This window comes from Formica exsecta, unplaced genomic scaffold (genome assembly GCF_003651465.1).
Source record: "Formica exsecta isolate Colony F162 unplaced genomic scaffold, ASM365146v1 scaffold120, whole genome shotgun sequence".
NCBI classification, from domain to species: Eukaryota; Metazoa; Arthropoda; class Insecta; order Hymenoptera; family Formicidae; genus Formica; species Formica exsecta.
The window spans coordinates 3,921,456-3,943,203 of record NW_021848537.1 but is presented as its reverse complement, the minus strand read 5'-3'; the positions used below and the strand labels follow the sequence as shown (position 1 = coordinate 3,943,203).

The 21,748-nt window shown below is 36.8% G+C and overlaps 2 protein-coding genes across 2 annotated transcripts; both read left to right on the top strand.

Moving 5' to 3' along the window:
* Positions 1 to 754: 754 nt before the first annotated feature.
* LOC115242531 (thiamine transporter 1-like) lies at positions 755 to 4,978 on the top strand. The gene is made up of 7 exons (XM_029818918.1): positions 755 to 972; positions 1,154 to 1,358; positions 1,441 to 1,825; positions 2,092 to 2,478; positions 3,201 to 3,393; positions 3,479 to 3,614; positions 3,676 to 4,978. The coding sequence occupies exons 2-7, from the start codon at positions 1,236 to 1,238 to the stop codon at positions 3,874 to 3,876; spliced, it is 1,425 nt and encodes a 474-aa protein (XP_029674778.1). The 5' UTR covers positions 755 to 972; positions 1,154 to 1,235; the 3' UTR covers positions 3,877 to 4,978.
* Positions 4,979 to 6,940: 1,962 nt separating this feature from the next.
* LOC115242540 (serine protease inhibitor 88Ea-like) lies at positions 6,941 to 12,905 on the top strand. Its single transcript, XM_029818930.1, has 4 exons — positions 6,941 to 7,141; positions 10,125 to 10,469; positions 11,057 to 11,429; positions 11,687 to 12,905. The coding sequence occupies exons 1-4, from the start codon at positions 7,115 to 7,117 to the stop codon at positions 12,268 to 12,270; spliced, it is 1,329 nt and encodes a 442-aa protein (XP_029674790.1). The 5' UTR covers positions 6,941 to 7,114; the 3' UTR covers positions 12,271 to 12,905.
* Positions 12,906 to 21,748: the final 8,843 nt, after the last annotated feature.

Below are 21,748 nucleotides of genomic sequence, written 5' to 3'. Positions count from 1 at the left end.
AGCGACCACCGGACCTTTTTCTTTAAGGCTATGACACGTGAAAAAGTTTTAGACGTAACCGTATTAATTATAGAGAGAAAAAATGTACGTCCGATAGACCGTTGAGTAGTACTACTCGAAAATAAGTCTGCGCAACTCGATTGTTGAGTTCTACTACTGAAAACTGTCCGTACGCATTTATCGTCGACTCGTACCACGATTTTGATTAAAAGTATACATTGGCAATTTATATAGCGTATTTTATTGAAATTACTAATGATCCTGAGTCTGATTAATCGTCGGAACATATTTCCGAGGAATAAAAAAAAGTCCATATTATTATTCTCAACATTGATTTGTACTACTGAGAAATTTATATTTAATGTGTACCCATAATGTTGCTATCAATTTTGAAACAACAATAAATCTTCCTCGTCATTAGCTGTTTTGCGCAAACTGATTAGAGTATAACGATTATAAAGATTAGATTGTAAAAATTATTTCAGTATTATTTAATTCCGGACTATTATTTCTTTCCAGCAAACATAAAGTAACAGTAACATATAACATCAATATTATAATTTCCCACTCAACAATGTAACGTATAAGGTATGTTACATTGCAGTTACATTGTTTGCATCGACCACATGCAACGCACGACGAGTCTCTATTTTTATGGGCCCCAGGAAATGTCAAAAGGCGCTTGCATCGAAGCACGTGGCTGTCAAAGTAGTCACGTGCGCGGTTAGCGCATGCGTCTCGGAGCTCTTTATCTCGTGACACCATTCGGTTTGATTCTGAGAAGCCGAATGAGGCCGAGGGAAGCCGACGGAGGCCGAGGCTGAGAGCGAGATTGAATGAACCAGTAGAGCGCATAAGAGCGCGTGGTGACGTTATTGGATAAGGTTAAACATTATGGGATGCCAGAAAATATGCAGGGAATCTGATTACGAGACAATATATTTCGTCATCAAGCAACGAAGCAAATGTTAGGTATGAAGAACAATTGAAAGAGAACAGGAGTAAAATAAATCTAACAATATATTAAACAATTAAGCATATTTCGTTCTTGTTTTATAGTATTTCTTTAAAGAAATGTAATTAAAAGAAACGTGTCACTTATTTCTTACATTGACTATGCATTAAATAGATCTGAAATTTATTTCTCTTGCAGAAATGACTGAGAGAGCTTCCTTAAATTTAATATAAAAACTGTGATTCATTTCAAGCGAAGAACAATTATTCGCAGACACAGCATGCATTGGATCAAGATCTCGTGTATTCTCTGTATGTTTGGGTGCTTTAAAGACTTCCGACCTTCTGAGTCTTTCGTGACGAATTATCTGACTGGGCCATGGAAAAATTTTACAGACGAGCAAGTTAGTTTCTAAAATATTCAGTGTGCGATTGAGCATTCACTTAATATAAATAATTTAAATAACATCAATGGTATGTTTTTAGGTGAATCAAGACATTTATCCTGTCTCCACATACAGTTACTTAGCGACATTGATAATTGTGTTTCTAATCACAGACCTTGTCAGATACAAGCCTATCATCATACTCTGCGGTCTCTCCGGCATTGTCACATTCCTTATGATAATACTTGGAAGAACTGTGCTGGTGTTTCAGATCCTCGAGTTCTTTTACGGTCTATATTTTTCTACAGAAGTGGCATACTACACATACATATATGCCAAAGTAGATAAGATGCACTATCAAGAAGTGACAAGCCACACTAAAGCAGCCACACTGTTTGGTCGCAGCATGTCAGGCATTATAGCACAATTAACAGCCTCCTATGATCTACTGGACTATCACCAGCTCAATTATCTAACTATTTCAGGTATATATAATGTAATTACAGGAAAGTCCAATGTAAAATAAGCAGACTTTTCAGAGACTTTCCACAACTGCAACACATTTAATCATAATTTATATGATTAATGTGTTGCAATTGTGGACTCATCAAATTCATAAATTCTTATCAAATTCTCATCAAATTCTCATACATCATTTTCCACATATAACGTTCATTATATGTAGAGTGTTCGATATTAATTTGTATGAATATAAAATCTATTATTATTTACAATTATGTAATACTTTTAGCCAATGTTTTTGCGACGATCTGGGCATTCTTCTTGCCTTCCGTGGACCAATCGATATATTTCCATCGCGCCAGCATTTCCGACGGGGAGCAGGGGGAGGGTAAAGGGCCGTTCGATTATCAATTGACGAGTGAGCCAACCAAGTATCGCTGCTTTGCGATATCAAGAACGCCACTGCGTAAGATCAAGAATGCGTACGCGCTGCTGTGGAAACATTTTTTGCAGGCCTACACCAATTACCGCGTGATCAAGTGGTCGTTCTGGTGGGCTCTGGCCACCTGTGGTTATCTGCAGATCATTAGTTATGTGCAACTGTTGTGGAAGGATGCCGTGAAGCCGGGTGACATGATCTATAACGGCGCGGTGGATTTTTTCTACGCGATCATTGGTAAGAGAGAGAGAAGACTCAATCGTCTCTGAAATATCTCATTTAAATCGTTTAAAATCGGACCAACAAGTTAGGATTAAAAAATTACAATTTTAAACAATTAATTGTCTTCGAGCCCGAGTTAAATTGCACAGCAATTCTAGAATATGCGAGTAAATTTCATGCGACTTGCGTATTCTGCGTAATTTGAATATCTTTGCCACTATCATTATATCGTTAATGTTATCTTGAGTGGCTTGCGTGACTGATTTTGTTTTGATAATTGTAGATATCTGCGCAAGATAAACCTAATGGAGGCTACTGATAGCAACAGCATGCTTTAAAGTGATAAACATTTTTGACAGATAATTATTCCCTCAATTGTTCCTGTATTACGAATTAAGAACTATAAATATATAGATTCATATAGAAATATAGATGTAAATAAAAGTAGATTTGTTTGTGCAATTAACAAATTGCATAAAATATTTCATTAGAGAAATGTTTTATTTATTAATTTTAAACTATTCTGTTTTCAAAAACTTACATTTAAAAAAAGATTAGTATTTATTAAAATGCAAATCAGTGAGATTGAATACTGAATGTCCTTTTATCTATATATTTGCTCGAAATAAACACTTTATCAAAATTGATCGAGCGATAAGATTAGAAGACGTAATTAAATTAAATGGAAAATTTTTTTCCGAATTTTATTTTACATATTTTTTTTTTGTTTTCATTAGGTGCAGGGACCGTATTTTGTATAGGGAAGATAAAGTTAAACTGGAACCTGATAGGGGACGTGACGTTGTCCGTATTTTCGTTTCTGGAAGGCGTTATATTAGTGACAGCTTCTTACAATGACAACATCTGGTACCTGTACGGTAGCTATATCATATTCGGCGTGATTTATCACACTATGGCTACTGTTGCAAGGTGAATATTTTGTTGCGACATAAATTTCCATTTCGATGGAGATGTAAAGAAAAAAAAAATCAGAGAGCGTGTCGTTTGTTCTTAGTTTCGAGATCGCTAAGTACATATCCGAGGATAGTTATGGCCTGATATTCGGAGTGAACACGTTCTTCGCACTATTGGCGCAGAGTCTGCTAACGTTCATAGTTGTCAACAAGCTCATGCTGAACATTCGGCAGCAGGTAAGATCCGCGGCGAAAATGGCGCTTCCTCGAATAACGCGAGATTCTTTGTATTTTTCAGTACTTCGTCTACGGTGGTTACTTCGTGGTCTTGTCTATGATGTACATTTTGATGGGTGTCGTTAACATTGTGCAACATTATCGAAGCAGCGAGAAGTTTCGTGTACGGACTAGCGACAAGGATAAATCTCTATCCGCGACGCAAAACGCGAGTAGCGTGAGCGACGTAACGTCGTTCAAGTCTGAGCACAATGGTAGTTGAGACAAATGCATCTTAGCTGGCAATCGTATTAGTAATTTGAGTTACACATTGTTCTTTATACACAGTTTTGTATATAGTTTTTGATTTGTTGAATGATTTTATTTGTGATATGGTGTTGCTAATTTTTTATAAAATATTTTTATTATCTATATAGTCAGTGTTTTTTCGCGACGCATTGTTGTTCCTGAGAACTTTAGATAGATATTAGTATTGGACATATCGTATACACAGTATATATGCAGTATTAAATTGTTACATAGAATTTCTTAAAACACTGAACTAATATTTTATTATAGAGAAAGAATTATCTTCTCGTTTAATTTCAATTTTATTTGAAGAAAAGCAAGCCCTAATGTATTAACTTAATATTATTATTTTCTGACGAGAGATAATTGGATCAATCGTATTTATACGAGAATACGAATAAACGATCTAATTGCATTTATCTTCAAATAAGCTCGCTAAAAAAGGAGAAATAATCGCAATCGTGAAGGATTTCCGTTTTAGGAAATCATCTGAATACATATTTCTAGTGATTGTGGTTTTGTAATGTTGAATAAAAACCCTCGAATAAAATATTATTTTAAAATTGCGATTATTCTCGTGATCCCGTTTTTTCGTTTATTTCCTCGACGAAGATAATAGCTTTTACATAATAGCGATCGTTTGATTTTAAAAATACGAGACGATCAATAGACCGGTTGTTTGATATCGGGACACTTGTTCGCTTTATCAAGTTTATAATCTTCGGATCAGATATACGGAAAGAGATTCATGCGAGCGTTCTTTAATTAAAATTTATTTTCAAGCCTTGTATCTCGCGCGAAAATCTCTCAAACAACAAAAAGACATTTTTTAAATTAAACAGTGATTATATTAATTTTTATTATATCAAACTCATTAATTGAATTGTATTATAGATTGAATTAAATTGAAAGATTTCAGTTAAGGTTTTAGAGGAAAAACCGAATTACATGTCATTAAATAATGGCAATTAATAAAATTATTTAATTTTTTAAGAATTGAATTGTTAAACTGCTTAATATGGAAATCTTTTACCGTATTAAATTTATTAATTAAACTTTTATTGTACTGGATGGTCGTAAAAAAATCATGCCTTTGTTAATATAATATAATATACTATACTATAATAAATTAATATATAATATTGAATCAAATTGTCGAAGTTGACGAAGCGAATTGGTATGCTGATAAACATCGTTCCTCGGATTTCCCGAAATTCTTCGACGCCTTCTTGATGGATTACCATTTACGTTGTTATCCAATTTACACGAATGGATGTTTTTTTAGCTTATTTTTCTCCGACGTGAAAGCTGCGGTCCATCGTGGATGATTCGACTGGGATTTTCCCACATTTGCTCCGAAAGAATATAGATATGCGTATGTCCGCGTACGCGCGTTGACGAGTATACTTGTATAAATACGGCTTTAAATTAATTTACGTTATTTTGCAGATTAAAGAGAGAAACTCTTGTCGTAAAGAAAAAAATTATCGAAAAATTTATTAGCGATGGAACATTATTTTATTCAACTTAAGTATTAGATTGCATTAAATTGTAAAGAATGCGCAATTTTCTTCAAGTAATTCTCTGATCACAGTCGTGATATAAAAAGTCATATGACAACGTATGATTACGTCGTTACAATCGTTGACACGTTCCATTATAAGAAACCGTTATTTGCAAGACTTTAATGTTCTTTCATTCTTTATCACCTAAAAATTCTCTAATAGATCGGTGCACGCGCTTTCTGATCACATCTCATAATTTATCTTCAGGTAAGATTAGGGAATTTTCGAAGTGTATATATTTTCTCAAATTTAGTCTTTTTCTATCTTTCTCTCTTTCTCTTTCTAAATTACGAAAAAAAAAAATCCAATTTAATCAGATCTACTTTTACTTTATTGTCATGTTGAACTGTCATTTTTATTAATTTTTTACTAAGAAAAAAGAATTTATATTTTGTTGAAAATCTTATTTGCTAATTTAATTATAATAAAGACACAATTTATAATTATAATTGTTATATTATAATTAATTATAATATTATACAGAAAATTTGCGGCATACTTTGTCAATTTATATAAATAAGTACTATCGCAGTAATTTTTATCTCTGCGAAACAAACCAAAACATTTACATGATTCTTCTGACATCATAATCTAATATGGTTGCGGCGAAGGGGTCAGAAGCCTCAAACGTAATACTTAATCGCTCGTTAAGTTATTTGACTTGTCAATCTTGGCTAATCCCTGTAGATTAGATGGACAAATACGCGAGTGAGAAGTATACTAGATACTAGATACTTGATACTAGAATCGCGATGGGATTTATGATAGATTGATTTCGCGCGAATTTGCTACATGTAGATTTCTCTCACATAAGAGAACGGAATTTCTGAAAAATTTTCGGCCAATTTATTTCTTATTAAACAAGTTTATGCGTAAACGAAGCTGGATCTTTTCAAGAGGATGAATTTTCCGAGATGAAATTGTTTTTCGTGCAGAAGTAAAATTCGCGAACAATAATAATGGCCGTATATCGTGAAATCGTTGACAGACATGACAGGGATTTTCTAGAAATATAATCGACGATTACGACTGGGCATTTCCAAGAGACGAGAAATAATGGATTGGCCCCCGCGAGAAGTGTTTACGTACGTATATAAACGCGCTCAGGGTCGAATTGGAAAAGGAAGAGCTCTGACTGAAATAAAAATCAGGAAGATTTTTCATAGGAATGTAAATAGCTTCGGTAGATATATTTTGTTTAGATAATTGATTTAATTACTTCATTTTATTCAATATAAATTATATATTTTAAGAATTGTAAAAGCATGGCGTACATTTACTATATATAAAATTTAAAAATATATATTTGTTAAAAGAGAGAGAAAAAAGCTTTTTCTATAGACATTGTTTAAAAATTTGATCAAAATTGAAAAAAATGATTTTTATTATAATTAATCCGTAAAACTTTATTTCTGAAATATATTTGTTCTGGCTCTTCTCGATTGAATCCGATCCTGGATACTATTGTGTACGTCGTGACGTTCTCCAAACGTGACAAAGTGGGAAAAGAGGGGGGCCTGGCATTTTCTTCTGTTCGTGGTCGCTCGCAGCCATCAGTCCTGCGTCTTCTCGATCGTCGTTCGGACGTATTGTAATAATCGATTGACCAACATCGCTGTGATCACCCTATTCGCTGAAATTCCGAGAATGTGTCGAACTATGTCGTTCCTCACGGTGAGTGCTACTGTCTCTTCTACTCGCGCTTTTTCTACTTCGTCCCGATTTCGCGGACAGGAGACAATTCTCGAAATTTGATAGAATATTATTCGTTAGGAATTGCCTCTCGAAGACTGTGTTGTTGCATTCCTCCCTGACCTTTTGACGGTTGACTCCAATGCAAGTTCAACCGCGATAAGTCTTATCGAAAGATTGAGAATAAACGTTCTCAGTCTTTTGCAAATTAATTTCTGGATTTATTAAATAAGTGACTTTATCTTATATATTTAAAAAATATTTTTTCAATTAAAATACTTGTTTATCTCTAAATTTTTGGAAATATATTTCCCTCAGAAAAGGAATTAAAGCTTATAAATTTTTAATATAATAAATTTTAAATCTACTGATAATCATCGCACACATTTATCACTTGAACATAAAACTGAAACAATTGTCGTTACTGATCATTTCTATCTCGTTTTATCTCGAGCAACGTTACTAGGATTTATGTAATAAATGTCGATTCATGAATGCATCGAATAACATACGCAACGCATTAATGCCATATACGTACTCGATATAACGTTATTATTGTGAAATGCCGGACGATTTTATTACAAACACACGGTGATATCATCAGAGGACAAAATCCATCAACAACTATCCGTCGTCATGTTTAACGCTAATTATGATTGTCAATTTCACGCGGACATTATTCTTTTCTGAGTTAATAATAAAAGTTTCAACTCATTAACTGCAATTTTTTTCTATTATACTTGTGGCTTTTAACGAGTTAATCAAACCACACCCACGGTTACTTTACAAAATCTTCATGCCTTGAGATTCTTGTGTAGAGATAACAAAGTTCTTCTCTCATAATTTTCACGGAATTTCCCATTCATAAGTTCTTACGTCATGATTATGTTAAGCTGTTTAATCGCTTGTAAAAAAAAAAGAAAAAGAAAAAGAGTCACTTCCAAGAATGAAACGGGCAATGACTACTTCGCGAGCACGCTTGTCATGAATCGTACACGATACGTGATCGCCATGTAAACACGAGCGATATACGAGCGAAGAATTCATTAGCGATTCCCGCGATATTTTAATTGGATCTCGTAAAAAATTCAACTTTCATTCTCAGAGATAGATCCTTATTTAAAAATTCATTTAAATTTAAAATTCATTACAATTTTTTAATTTTAATTCACATTTATTTCTAATTTATTTCAAATTTTAAATCGAGCTTTAATTTTAATTTGGACGGATTTTTTTCGCACTCTACGTTTTACTTTTAATTCACCCAAGCTTATTTTCATTCTGATTTTAATTTTATTTTTCATTTCGATCGCTGTTTAGTACACATATATGCGATTTATGTATCGTTACATCTACAAAAGTTTCACATATAATTATAAAATTTCTGAAAAAAAATATTTTAATAAAAAATTATCAAATTTGAAAGTGCTTGTCGTTATCCTAGCATTATTTGTAAGCAATGTTCTGAGAAATACGTTTGAAAAATTATAAAGAAAAAAAGAAATAAAAAATTAACGCTATTTAATTGCTCGAAATATATCAAATAACTTGAATAAAAAGCTAAAATGACTGAATTTTAATTTAGCTCAATTTTCATTATAGTTTCAATTTTTGATTCAATCTGAACTCAAACTTTCATTGGAATTTCAATCTTTTCTGATCTCAATTTCAACTGAAAGTAATTATTTTGATTCCATCATATTATTTCAATTCTAGTTTCAAGTTCGAGAAACATATTCCAATCTTTATTTTAATTTCAATCCTAGTTTCAATTTTTATTAAGGAAGTGAAGAAAATTTTCATGATGACCTCGTTGCTTATGATACCATCAATAATTACGCTACATACCGTTGTCCATTAATTGCCACTTTACGTCGAGTATAGATTTCGTGTTGTCTGCGATATTGCGATGATTCTATCTTTACGCGAAAATACCACCTTCGTCACGCGAGTTTTCGTCACGCGTTAATTTCAGCCAAGAAAGCCGGATGCCCTATGATGTCACACACAGCGTTGGCTACTTTCTCTCGTTCCTGGCCCCCGATTTCCGATCCGACCGCAATTTCGCCGTACGCATTATGCAGGACCGAGAGTGCCGCCCTGAGGAAGGAAATTGTGAAGGGAATCCCCGCGCAGTTGCATCACTTCTCGAATAATAGAGATCCTAAAATGCATACCGGATGAATCGCGATACGCAATCGCGTGAAGAGAAGAGATATATAATACTGCCATTTATTTTCAGAAAATTGAGATATGAATCTGAGATTTAAGTCCTTGAACGAGTCCTTGTTCTTTGAATGACTAGGCTATATTCGGATCAAAAGGATTATACAGCTAGTCGCGATTGATCTCTCGATACATAATAATTGCGGGACACGTGGTCTAGAAACCCGCATAAATTAGAGGCTATTGTTGCCTGAGAAACAGCGTTGCAAAATATTAAAAAAAAAAAGAAAAAAAATATATGTATATATATCTGCGGCACACATTTCTTCCCGTGCTGTCTCGCATTTTGCATCAAACGAGCGATTCCATGTCCGCTTTCTCTGTCGAGTGAGAAAGTTTTTTTCCTCCCGATCGCGCATACTCGAGCGAGAGAATGATGTCAGCCGCCTTTATTCACGCGGAATATCCTTAATCTTTCCACAACGGTCAAACTCGACGATAAATAGTAGTCGAATAAGACATTAATCGCGAAAATCAGAAAAATTAACGTATCTAACATATTAATTTTTATTCTACTTTTCTTCATTCCTTTTCTATCTCAAAGCATACTTTTATGTATTGCGAATAATATATGTATTTGCAATGTCAGAAGATTAAAAAAAACCGAGAAACACGGAGAAAAATAAACCGCTTAAATTTTATATATAATAAAATTATATAAAAATATTTTGTAATATTAAAATATTTTTTAAATATTTAAATATTCAATATTTTTTATACTATTTCTTCTATCTTTCAGACAATACTGCCGCTATCGCTGACAATCGGCATGATATCAGCGCAGTGTTTAACGGGAAATGATAATCCCGCGCTGATGGACCCGGCGTCCATGGTATCACTGACGGACGCCCGTTTCGATTTCGCGCTCGACAGCCTAAAGAAGGCCGCGTTGATCGAGACGAAGGACAACCTCTTCTTCAGCCCACACAGCATACACTATGCCCTGAGCCTGGCGTATTTCGGGGCCCGCGGTACTACCGAGGCTTCCCTCAAACAGGCCCTTCGTATTCCCGATCAGCTGTCTAAGGTCGACGTGCAACATTATTACAGCTTTGAGAGATCGCTCAATCAAGCGCGTTCCGAGGTGAGTGATTCCGGCATCTCTCTGTCAGATTGCGTAATTGCCCGTCGCGCGATTTACTTCGCCGGAGGTATGTCAAGGTGAATCGCGCGCGATTTATCGTTACATCAACATCTCCGGATCCCCAAGGTTCTAAATATATGGCAAGAATCCTTGGACGAGTTTAGGAATGCAGCGAAATATTTGATCCTCAATCGGACGGACGAGACTGAATGATGTGAGATTATCGCTTAATAAGAGGAGACGAAAATTAGTCTATTGTTGTAAAGTCAAGATATCGTGGACTGAATTAATTATGGATATATCGAACGTAAAATTAATAAATGATTAAATAAATAAATAATTCGAGTGTAAAATAACTTAACAATTTTAGAGAAAATAACACTTTTAGAAATTTATTATCTCTTAAAAATTAAAAGTTCTATGTGAATAGATTCGACTTCATTTATAATCTTGATATATTAAAGATATCCTCTAATTTGGTAATAAACTTGAGTGACGTGACTCAATCGGAGCTCTTGGAAAGATCCATCTCTTCGAGAGATTTTTCACATCGGCAATTTTCTCATTCCCGATGTTTCTTATTACAGAACGGGTCCACGGATTACGAGTACAGAGTCGCCAACAAATTTTGGATCACGAATTCCAGGAAGCTGCGCGAATGCATGTTCAACTTTTTCGGCGATCAGTTGCAAATGACCGATTTCCGTACGAATCCTGCCGAGGTGCGGAATAGCATCAACGATTGGGTCAGCAACATAACGAAAGGCCACATCCGTGACCTCTTGCCGCCCAGCAGCATCACCGAGGACACGGATCTGGTTTTGGCGAACGCGGTTTATTTTAAAGGCCTGTGGGCCCAGCGCTTCGATCCCAAGAATTCCGAACGCGATATTTTCTACGCTTCCGGCGCGCGAAACTCTATCGTTACTTTTATGCGCCTGAAGGGAAACTTTAATCACGGTAAGAAAACATTATTAATAAATTTAAATTTCATTTATAAACATATCCAAGATTTAAAAATACTGACGTACTGTTTAAATATCAATAAAAATATATGTAAAAGGTAAAAAAAAAAAAAATCAATTTCTGATATTCTTAAAATAAATTTCTTAAAAATTATAAACTTTTCATACTGTATTTTAGAGTAGACTGGGCCCTTAATTTATTCTGATGTTTCTGAGTCCTTTCCTAATCTTAAGATTAATCTTTCGTTCCAGTCGTCTCGGAGGAGCTAGGCGTGTATATTTTGGAGCTACCTTACAAGGGCAACGAAATATCGATGTTCGTGCTGCTGCCGCCGTTCTCCACCGCACGGACCCTTGTCCAGGATTCGGAGCCGCAGGACGGCATTCGTCAGTTGGTGGAACGACTGGCGACCGAGAAGGGTTCTCAGGAGCTCCGTGAGCTGCTGAACGACGGGATGCCGCCACGGGAGGTCGAGGTGAACCTGCCGCGCTTCGAGCTCGAACGGGAGCTGCAGCTCGGTCAGCTGTTGCACGCCTTGGGCGCCGGAGAACTGCTGACACCCGGAGTGGCCGATTTGCGCGGCTTCGTCGCCGACGGCGAGCCGAGCCCGCATCTTGGCGATGCCGTTCATCGCGCCCGCATCGAGGTCACCGAGGAAGGCACCACCGCGGCCGCAGCCACCGCGATTTTCACCTTCCGCTCCAGCCGGCCCACCGAACCCGCCATCTTCAACGCCAATCATCCGTTCGTCTACCTGATCTACGACAAGCACGATCGCACTATCCTCTTTACCGGGATTTTCCGTTCGCCAGCGCCCTCGCTGACCCCCCTTTAAACGAAGAGACCTTCTCGTCCCCGAAGGATCGAGGAAATCGGGCGATTCAGGGAATCGTCGCGTCAAGTCGAGATGTCTTTTTTTTTTATAGTCGATTCAACTCAACTCTGGACAGAAGGACTTGTTTCATTGTGGGTGACGTTGAGTGATTTTTGTTAACGATCGGAGATCGTTTGGATGTTTTGGTTGCTTCGAAATATCGCTAGCTTTCGAATGTGCAATCTTTCGAGGTAGAGGTCTTCTTTTACGATATTTTCCTCGAGAGGAGTCTGTTGCATGAATCTCATTAATTTATTCTCGCATTTAGATTTTATATTTTACGACATATTCTACTATGTACAGGTAAGCAAAAACGTAAAATAAAAAAAAAATCTATATAAAATTAAATCGAAATCTACGTTAATACAATCTTCTAATGATATAATGAATTTTGGTGTAATCGAAGCTCGCGCTTATTGACTAAAAAATTAATTCTACAAATGTTCCTTTTCTCGAATGTAAAATTATATGGTGACGTATCGAATAGGTAGTCTAAATAACCGAAGGAAACGTAAAAACATTAAAATTGCATTGTGGAGATTTATGTAATAAAAAAAAAAGAAAATAAAAATACATTTAGATATATGTATATAATTAAATATTACACACATTTTTTTTCAAGTCACATTAACGTTACTATAATAATATTAATTTATTTCACCAATATATTGCGACTTTCACGGATTAAAAAGTTATTAGTGATTGAAAAATTTATATTGATATAATATTGATTGAAAAATTATTTAAAAATTAATATTAACTATATATAGTCAACGCGATAACACTCAGTTTAGAACTGAACCATTTCTTTCAAATATCGACACAAATCATGTTGTATAATACTATTCTCCCGTTCATTTGTTTGATATATAAAATTATAAAATATAAAAGAAATATATGAAATTAATTTACAAATATATAAATTAATTTAATAATTGCCTTCAATTATCAACAATTTGACAATACAGAAGATTCATTTATCGATCGATTTCTTAACAGATTTTCGCTATCGGTAGCTTACGCCTCTTCTGGTCGGATCGACAATCTCTGGAGGCTTCTGTGAGACTCATTCATGAAGCCTGATGTCATCGAGGTCTCGCTGCTGGTTTGTGGTTTCGAATCTGGGCGCTTGCTTACTCCCATGTGTTGCTTACTTCTATATTTGTGTGTGTGTGTGCGTGTGGCTTTGTATATTAGCGTACACTCTGTGTATTCTCCCGTTCATTTGTTTGAAACCGATTTTTATCGCTGTTAAGTATATGTTACTGTATAAAACCCCGAATTTTTATAAATTTCGTGAAGCTATCCTTTTTATCTTCTTTATCATTAAATATACACTAAATAAGAATAAGAATATATATTGCTTACTTCTATATTTGTGTGCGTGTGGCTTTGTATATTAGCGACCGTTAGGAGGTAGCATCCGCCAAACACGAGCACGTCAGTATCTGCTGCAGCCATTGGCATCCGATTGCGTCACTTGGAACGCACGCGTGCAAACATATACGCGACATATCTGGGATATAGACGAACGCGAGTCCTGGTTCGCGCTCCTGAGACCTTGACGTATTAGACGAGAGGGAGAAAAAGAAAGAGAGAAAGAGTAATCTTTTGTACTTCCTCGAAGGAATTGCTAATAAATAACGCTGCCGTTAATTTCCTTCCCGGATCCGGTGATTTTATTTAAAAACATTAATCAAGAATCATGTATTGATTGTTCTTTATGTAAAGATCTAAAAAGGTCTAATGTAAAGATTAGATGAGAAAAGAACCAAAGGTAAAAAACGGAAGGTTGACATTCTTCTCTAGAATTTCTGTGTCAAACGTACATATATATCATAATAACAATGGCGATAGTTCGGAGAATTATTTCTACTCGTCGTCAATTAATGAGACCCCTCGCGAGTCCTCTCGTAGGTGGGCGTCTTTCATTAGTTGCATAAAATCGGCAATTATTATAGCATCGGTGCGATTCTTCTCTCTTGTTTCTTTCTTTCTTTATACGAACGCGTCGCCCGCGGGCATTTCTCGGCGCGATATGAAAAATGACGTCGTTCTATTCGGGTCTCTTACAATGCCGGCACGATCCGCTGGCTTTAGAGGACTCGCGCTATTATTGTGCATTACTCGTAGAGTCGCGTGGGGATGCACATTTTTCAGCGCATTGTAAAGAAGAGAGATGAATGTGTATGCATGTGTAAATTAGTGATCGCGATTTAAATGAGACGTCGGGATAACTGTTGGCGCCATTGACAGCGCCGTTACAATCTGCCAGAAAGAAAGTTTAAGACTACAAAGATCCGGGAAATTATTCGAAATAATTAGGAATTGATTATACGAATAAATCCGTCTTTCATTATCCAAATCTATAAATCGAGGATGAATTATTCTCGGATAGAAAGGTAAAACTACGAAATTTTCTTAAAATTATATATCATAAAAATGCTGTCTATCTTCTTTAATCTCTCTTCTTTATACATAACTTTTTTAAGGAAAAATGAGCATAAAAATTATAAAAGAAACTATTAAGAATAATTTAAAAAAGATATTGTATCGAAATTATAATAGTTAATAATAATTTCATAATTATATTGTAATTGAGGTTTTGCATCCGGATATGAAGTAGAAAATGCCGATACTTTAATCATAAGGAAAGAAAAGGAAGGAGAATATTCGGGTCGACAAACAACTCGATAAGAAATACTTAAATATTATTAAGAAGAGTGTCCCCTTCCTCCTCCGGGTATAAAAAAAAATATCGCACAGAGAGCTGGTCCTGCCAGATCGTTTTTCGTCGTCTTCGATCGAAAACTCTCGTCATCTCTCGACCGCCTTCCTTTTTCCCCCCTTCGAACGCGAGATAGCAAACTGCGCTCGTACGGTCACTTTCTTTCTTTCGACGATGACGACGACGACGACGACGACGACGAAAAGGACGACGAAAAGGACGACGACGAGTCGGTCACACGCGCTTTTTCGCGCGGCGTTCCACATCCTTTGTCCGCGCGCCGTAATTATATGACTTCGCGAACGAGATCATTCAATTCGAAGTCACGCGTGTCAAAAATTCTGCCGGTCATCTGCCCGTTTTTCCCAAACCACAAATCGGTCGATGAACACCGAGCGTTTCGGAGTAACTCCGAAATACCGGATCTGGAGTGTTGATTTTCAACAATTTTCAAAAGAGAAAACGAGAGATAAAATATTTCTAATTAAATGCGATTAATATTCTCTCTTTCGGAAAGAAATCCGGAGCCGCAGCATTCAAACTCGCATTTTTGAAATTTTGCAAATTTTTGTATTTTACTTGATCGATTATAAAAGTTTTTTGCGGAGCGGGAATCCGATTCATAATTAAATCTTGAAATTCGTCAGGTCGCGGTGCGTTTCTTAAGAAATTGATCAGGATTAAGAAAAGAGAGATAAATGTTTGCGGATCGATTATGACCACTCGCAGGAGCCGCGACAAAAGCTTTTTGACGCGCATGGTTGATCTTCGTGTCCGGTTTCGTCATCTCAAAAACACTTGTCTACACTCGCATAACAATTTTTTGTTCAACACACATATACATTGCCTTTTTCAGAAAGATTAATCCGTGTTAGGGGTTCCAGGAAAAAATTATTTTTCCGCTTCATATCCTGCTTCTTTCATAATTTTTAGACTCATTTTCTCTTATATAACTTTAAGAAAATTTTGTAGTCTTACTTTTTTTATTCGAAAATAATTCAGACCCCCTTTGCAGATTTGGATAATGAAAGACGCGAATTTATCCGTATAATTAATTTCTCTCTGAAAAAAACATTGCAAATTTGAAATTATAATAATCAACGAAGAAAATGTGTAACTAGTATCTATCACTCTCACATAGAAACCTCCCCGCTGTATAGATATTTATAAACGCTTGGCGTAGTTATTCAAGTAACTATGTTAACGCGCGGGATATTTTCTGCATTCCTCGCGCGAAACCGCGACGCAATCCGCAGCTTTTTATCTCGACTCCGGCTATAGAAAGACGGACATTTCTCGAGATAAATACGACCGAGCATTCATCCGCGACGTTATTTTTGTTTACATCCCTTTTTTTACGTTCAACGAAAATACAGTGCGATTGAGACACCTCTAACGTTTATTGTATCGAGCGAAATTTCGATAGGTGGATCTCCTTATCGATCCTTAGACGAGCCTTAGTTTGCCGATTAATTCGCCAATTGGCCATGAAAGTCAGTTTTAATCGGGTCGATCGAGAGAGACGCGGCCCTTCTCTCGAATCCCGAGCCTTTCGTTTGTCCTGGTTTCGTTTGTCGCCGACGTCATTATCGTTATTATTGCGCTCGTAATCTACGCTGGTTCGAGGAGACAGAGTTATCGCTGTTAAAGGGCGGTCGCGCCGTTAGTTAGATTGAACGCGTCGCCAGATAACGATCGTAATGCAAATTGCACGAATTCTATCGCCCATTCCCTCCTGTAAGCTAAAGGCTAACCGAAGGGATCGTGCGATCGCGATCGCGATGGAAAAGAGAGAAACGCGCTCGCAACGGCGGGAAAAAAAGCGCGTCACGCGCGCCGGTCGATCTCGTATCTGTCAGCAGATAATATCGAATTCCGATGGCGGCTCACACCCACTCTCCACGTGGGTGAGTTACATGCCCGTGACGAGAGGAGAACGCGCCCCGATTCATTACAAAAATTCGTCTTTCTCTTATATCCGAAAGAGGTGATGTAAATTTAAATTCCAGACATATTATAAGCTCGCAGTCAAAACGGAATATAAAATTATTCTTGTAATATTTTTTTTTTGAGGGGAGGGCATGTATAAAAATTATATATAATTATTTAGAAGTTTTTTTTAAATAAAAATTATCTCTTATCTAAAGAAGACGATGGTGAAGAACTAAAAAAAAAAATTATTATACGACAGCGAGAGGTTTCTCGTGCTCTGGTTACGAGTCTGGCGGATAAACGCCATCGCCGCCGCCTCTAACGTTTATCCATAAATCAATTTAATCGTGCGTACAGCGCCGATAAACATCGCGCCGAGCTAATGTAATCGTCCTAGTGCCTCGTCCCTCGGTTTAGACCGCAGAGTATGTAGTTTCTCTACCTCGCAAAAACTTCGATCCGAAGCACCCCTCCCGCCTCGCGCCTTCTCTTAATGCGACATTTATCGTCTTTAGCTCGCGACCTGTCGTGCAACATACTTGCGAACGCATTTACACGCGTAACACGTGATTCATTATATTTTCTTTTCGTTCTTCGTATTGAAATTTTATACATATAAATATATGTGTTTTATATAAAATTATCAATCGATGAGTTGTGTGTGATTCCAATATCCGTAATATAATTTTATTATATATAAATAAAATTTATTATTACAAATATAATCAAAAGATTTAAAATTTTATAATTGTAATGCAAATCTATATAATAATTTATATAATCTATATAAATTACTTTCGGAAAATAATAACATAAAAGCTTGGTTTGTGACTGAAATTTTTTACATTATAATTATCACGTTTAATGTGGGTTACTTCTCCGAGAACATTTTCAATCTTCCGTGAACCGCGACTCTCGATTCTGTTTATACAAAAACCGTGCAGTTATGTCAAAAGAAGGAGTTAAAGCGAGAGGCGTTCCTAGCGGCGACGTTTATTCAGTCCCGAAGATTCCACTCCTGCGGATACACGCGGGCGGGGAGGATATTTTATGCCGGCCACGCTGGTACTTTCCTGGCCGCAATTAAGAGCGCGCAAAATCCAAAGCGAGCGGCCAATTAGATGAAAATGGAACGCGCCGCCATCGGCCGATTACGCATTCTCCTCCTCCGTCCCGCGGAATTTCGCAACAACGCGCCGAAACGCAATTCCGCTATTCCTCCGATCTTCGATTTCATGTAATTAACAATGATAATTTCGATATATGTGAATTTGCATTAAATAAAATTATAAATTTTATGATTCTATTTGATCAATCCATAAATTCAATTCAATTTTGATATGACGAGTTTATATTTCTAAATTTAAAATCTCTCTTTTTACAAATATAAACGCGGTCTTTGTCAGGTTTTTGTCTAGAAAAAAATTGCAGGATTAAAAATTAAAATTGAATAAATTAAGATTAATCGATTTTTGGACAAAGACGCGATTTTTACTTCGGGAAGGTCGTTTAATCGAGGATTTTTTTTAAGAAGATCTAACTGAGGTCATCGATGGTTAGGTTCAAGGTTCCCCGATATAATAAGCGGTGGTACGAGGCTCCGGTCATTGAGGAAAAAGGAATCATTAAGTGGCTCATCCTGTGGAACAGGGCGCGCATGAATTATTCACGTGCTCTTCTCTTCCCCAATAGTTTGCTCGAGGAAAGTGAAACCTTCGGTCAAGTTCAACGACATCGACAACGAACCAGTCAAGATTGACGTACCATCGTCGTTTCTCGTCCTCCTGTTAAACCCTTGTCTTTATTTTCTTTTAAGAAAAACAAAGTATTGTTGGTCGAGATATTTTTCGAAAAAAACTACGATTCATAAAAAATTTATTTGATTGATCCCAGAAAAAAATTTTAGACGATTATCTGATTTTTAAAGATCTCAGATTAATATACTAAATGCGTTTTGAATAGATTCAATTTTTATCTTCTGCATATAGAAAGTCGCGTTCCAATTTCGCTAAACATGAAATATTATTCGTACACACACATACACTCTGTGTTTTAACATAACTTATTTTACTTATAATAAAAATATTTTTTCTTAAAAAAAAAAATAAATAAATAAAATTGGCACGTCGGCTATTAATAGGTCAACGCGCGAGGCGAGAATATACGCGAGAGCCCCGGCGGCTGTTTTACTTTCATCTAAGAGTCGGGCCGAGAGAGGATCCACGCAATTTTCTACGAGTCGCTTGAATTGATGTAGCTTCGTACAAGCAACAATCCGCGCGCGTACCGCGATTTATCGAAATCGCGCGACCGTGAAAAGCTATGTGAGCAGCTCGAGCGAGTTTAAGACTACAAAGATCCGGGAAATTATTCGAAATAATTAGGAATTGATTATACGAATAAATCCGTCTTTCATTATCCAAATCTATAAATCGAGGATGAATTATTCTCGGATAGAAAGGTAAAACTACGAAATTTTCTTAAAATTATATATCATAAAAATGCTGTCTATCTTCTTTAATCTCTCTTCTTTATACATAACTTTTTTAAGGAAAAATGAGCATAAAAATTATAAAAGAAACTATTAAGAATAATTTAAAAAAGATATTGTATCGAAATTATAATAGTTAATAATAATTTCATAATTATATTGTAATTGAGGTTTTGCATCCGGATATGAAGTAGAAAATGCCGATACTTTAATCATAAGGAAAGAAAAGGAAGGAGAATATTCGGGTCGACAAACAACTCGATAAGAAATACTTAAATATTATTAAGAAGAGTGTCCCCTTCCTCCTCCGGGTATAAAAAAAAATATCGCACAGAGAGCTGGTCCTGCCAGATCGTTTTTCGTCGTCTTCGATCGAAAACTCTCGTCATCTCTCGACCGCCTTCCTTTTTCCCCCCTTCGAACGCGAGATAGCAAACTGCGCTCGTACGGTCACTTTCTTTCTTTCGACGATGACGACGACGACGACGACGACGACGAAAAGGACGACGAAAAGGACGACGACGAGTCGGTCACACGCGCTTTTTCGCGCGGCGTTCCACATCCTTTGTCCGCGCGCCGTAATTATATGACTTCGCGAACGAGATCATTCAATTCGAAGTCACGCGTGTCAAAAATTCTGCCGGTCATCTGCCCGTTTTTCCCAAACCACAAATCGGTCGATGAACACCGAGCGTTTCGGAGTAACTCCGAAATACCGGATCTGGAGTGTTGATTTTCAACAATTTTCAAAAGAGAAAACGAGAGATAAAATATTTCTAATTAAATGCGATTAATATTCTCTCTTTCGGAAAGAAATCCGGAGCCGCAGCATTCAAACTCGCATTTTTGAAATTTTGCAAATTTTTGTATTTTACTTGATCGATTATAAAAGTTTTTTGCGGAGCGGGAATCCGATTCATAATTAAATCTTGAAATTCGTCAGGTCGCGGTGCGTTTCTTAAGAAATTGATCAGGATTAAGAAAAGAGAGATAAATGTTTGCGGATCGATTATGACCACTCGCAGGAGCCGCGACAAAAGCTTTTTGACGCGCATGGTTGATCTTCGTGTCCGGTTTCGTCATCTCAAAAACACTTGTCTACACTCGCATAACAATTTTTTGTTCAACACACATATACATTGCCTTTTTCAGAAAGATTAATCCGTGTTAGGGGTTCCAGGAAAAAATTATTTTTCCGCTTCATATCCTGCTTCTTTCATAATTTTTAGACTCATTTTCTCTTATATAACTTTAAGAAAATTTTGTAGTCTTACTTTTTTTATTCGAAAATAATTCAGACCCCCTTTGCAGATTTGGATAATGAAAGACGCGAATTTATCCGTATAATTAATTTCTCTCTGAAAAAAACATTGCAAATTTGAAATTATAATAATCAACGAAGAAAATGTGTAACTAGTATCTATCACTCTCACATAGAAACCTCCCCGCTGTATAGATATTTATAAACGCTTGGCGTAGTTATTCAAGTAACTATGTTAACGCGCGGGATATTTTCTGCATTCCTCGCGCGAAACCGCGACGCAATCCGCAGCTTTTTATCTCGACTCCGGCTATAGAAAGACGGACATTTCTCGAGATAAATACGACCGAGCATTCATCCGCGACGTTATTTTTGTTTACATCCCTTTTTTTACGTTCAACGAAAATACAGTGCGATTGAGACACCTCTAACGTTTATTGTATCGAGCGAAATTTCGATAGGTGGATCTCCTTATCGATCCTTAGACGAGCCTTAGTTTGCCGATTAATTCGCCAATTGGCCATGAAAGTCAGTTTTAATCGGGTCGATCGAGAGAGACGCGGCCCTTCTCTCGAATCCCGAGCCTTTCGTTTGTCCTGGTTTCGTTTGTCGCCGACGTCATTATCGTTATTATTGCGCTCGTAATCTACGCTGGTTCGAGGAGACAGAGTTATCGCTGTTAAAGGGCGGTCGCGCCGTTAGTTAGATTGAACGCGTCGCCAGATAACGATCGTAATGCAAATTGCACGAATTCTATCGCCCATTCCCTCCTGTAAGCTAAAGGCTAACCGAAGGGATCGTGCGATCGCGATCGCGATGGAAAAGAGAGAAACGCGCTCGCAACGGCGGGAAAAAAAGCGCGTCACGCGCGCCGGTCGATCTCGTATCTGTCAGCAGATAATATCGAATTCCGATGGCGGCTCACACCCACTCTCCACGTGGGTGAGTTACATGCCCGTGACGAGAGGAGAACGCGCCCCGATTCATTACAAAAATTCGTCTTTCTCTTATATCCGAAAGAGGTGAT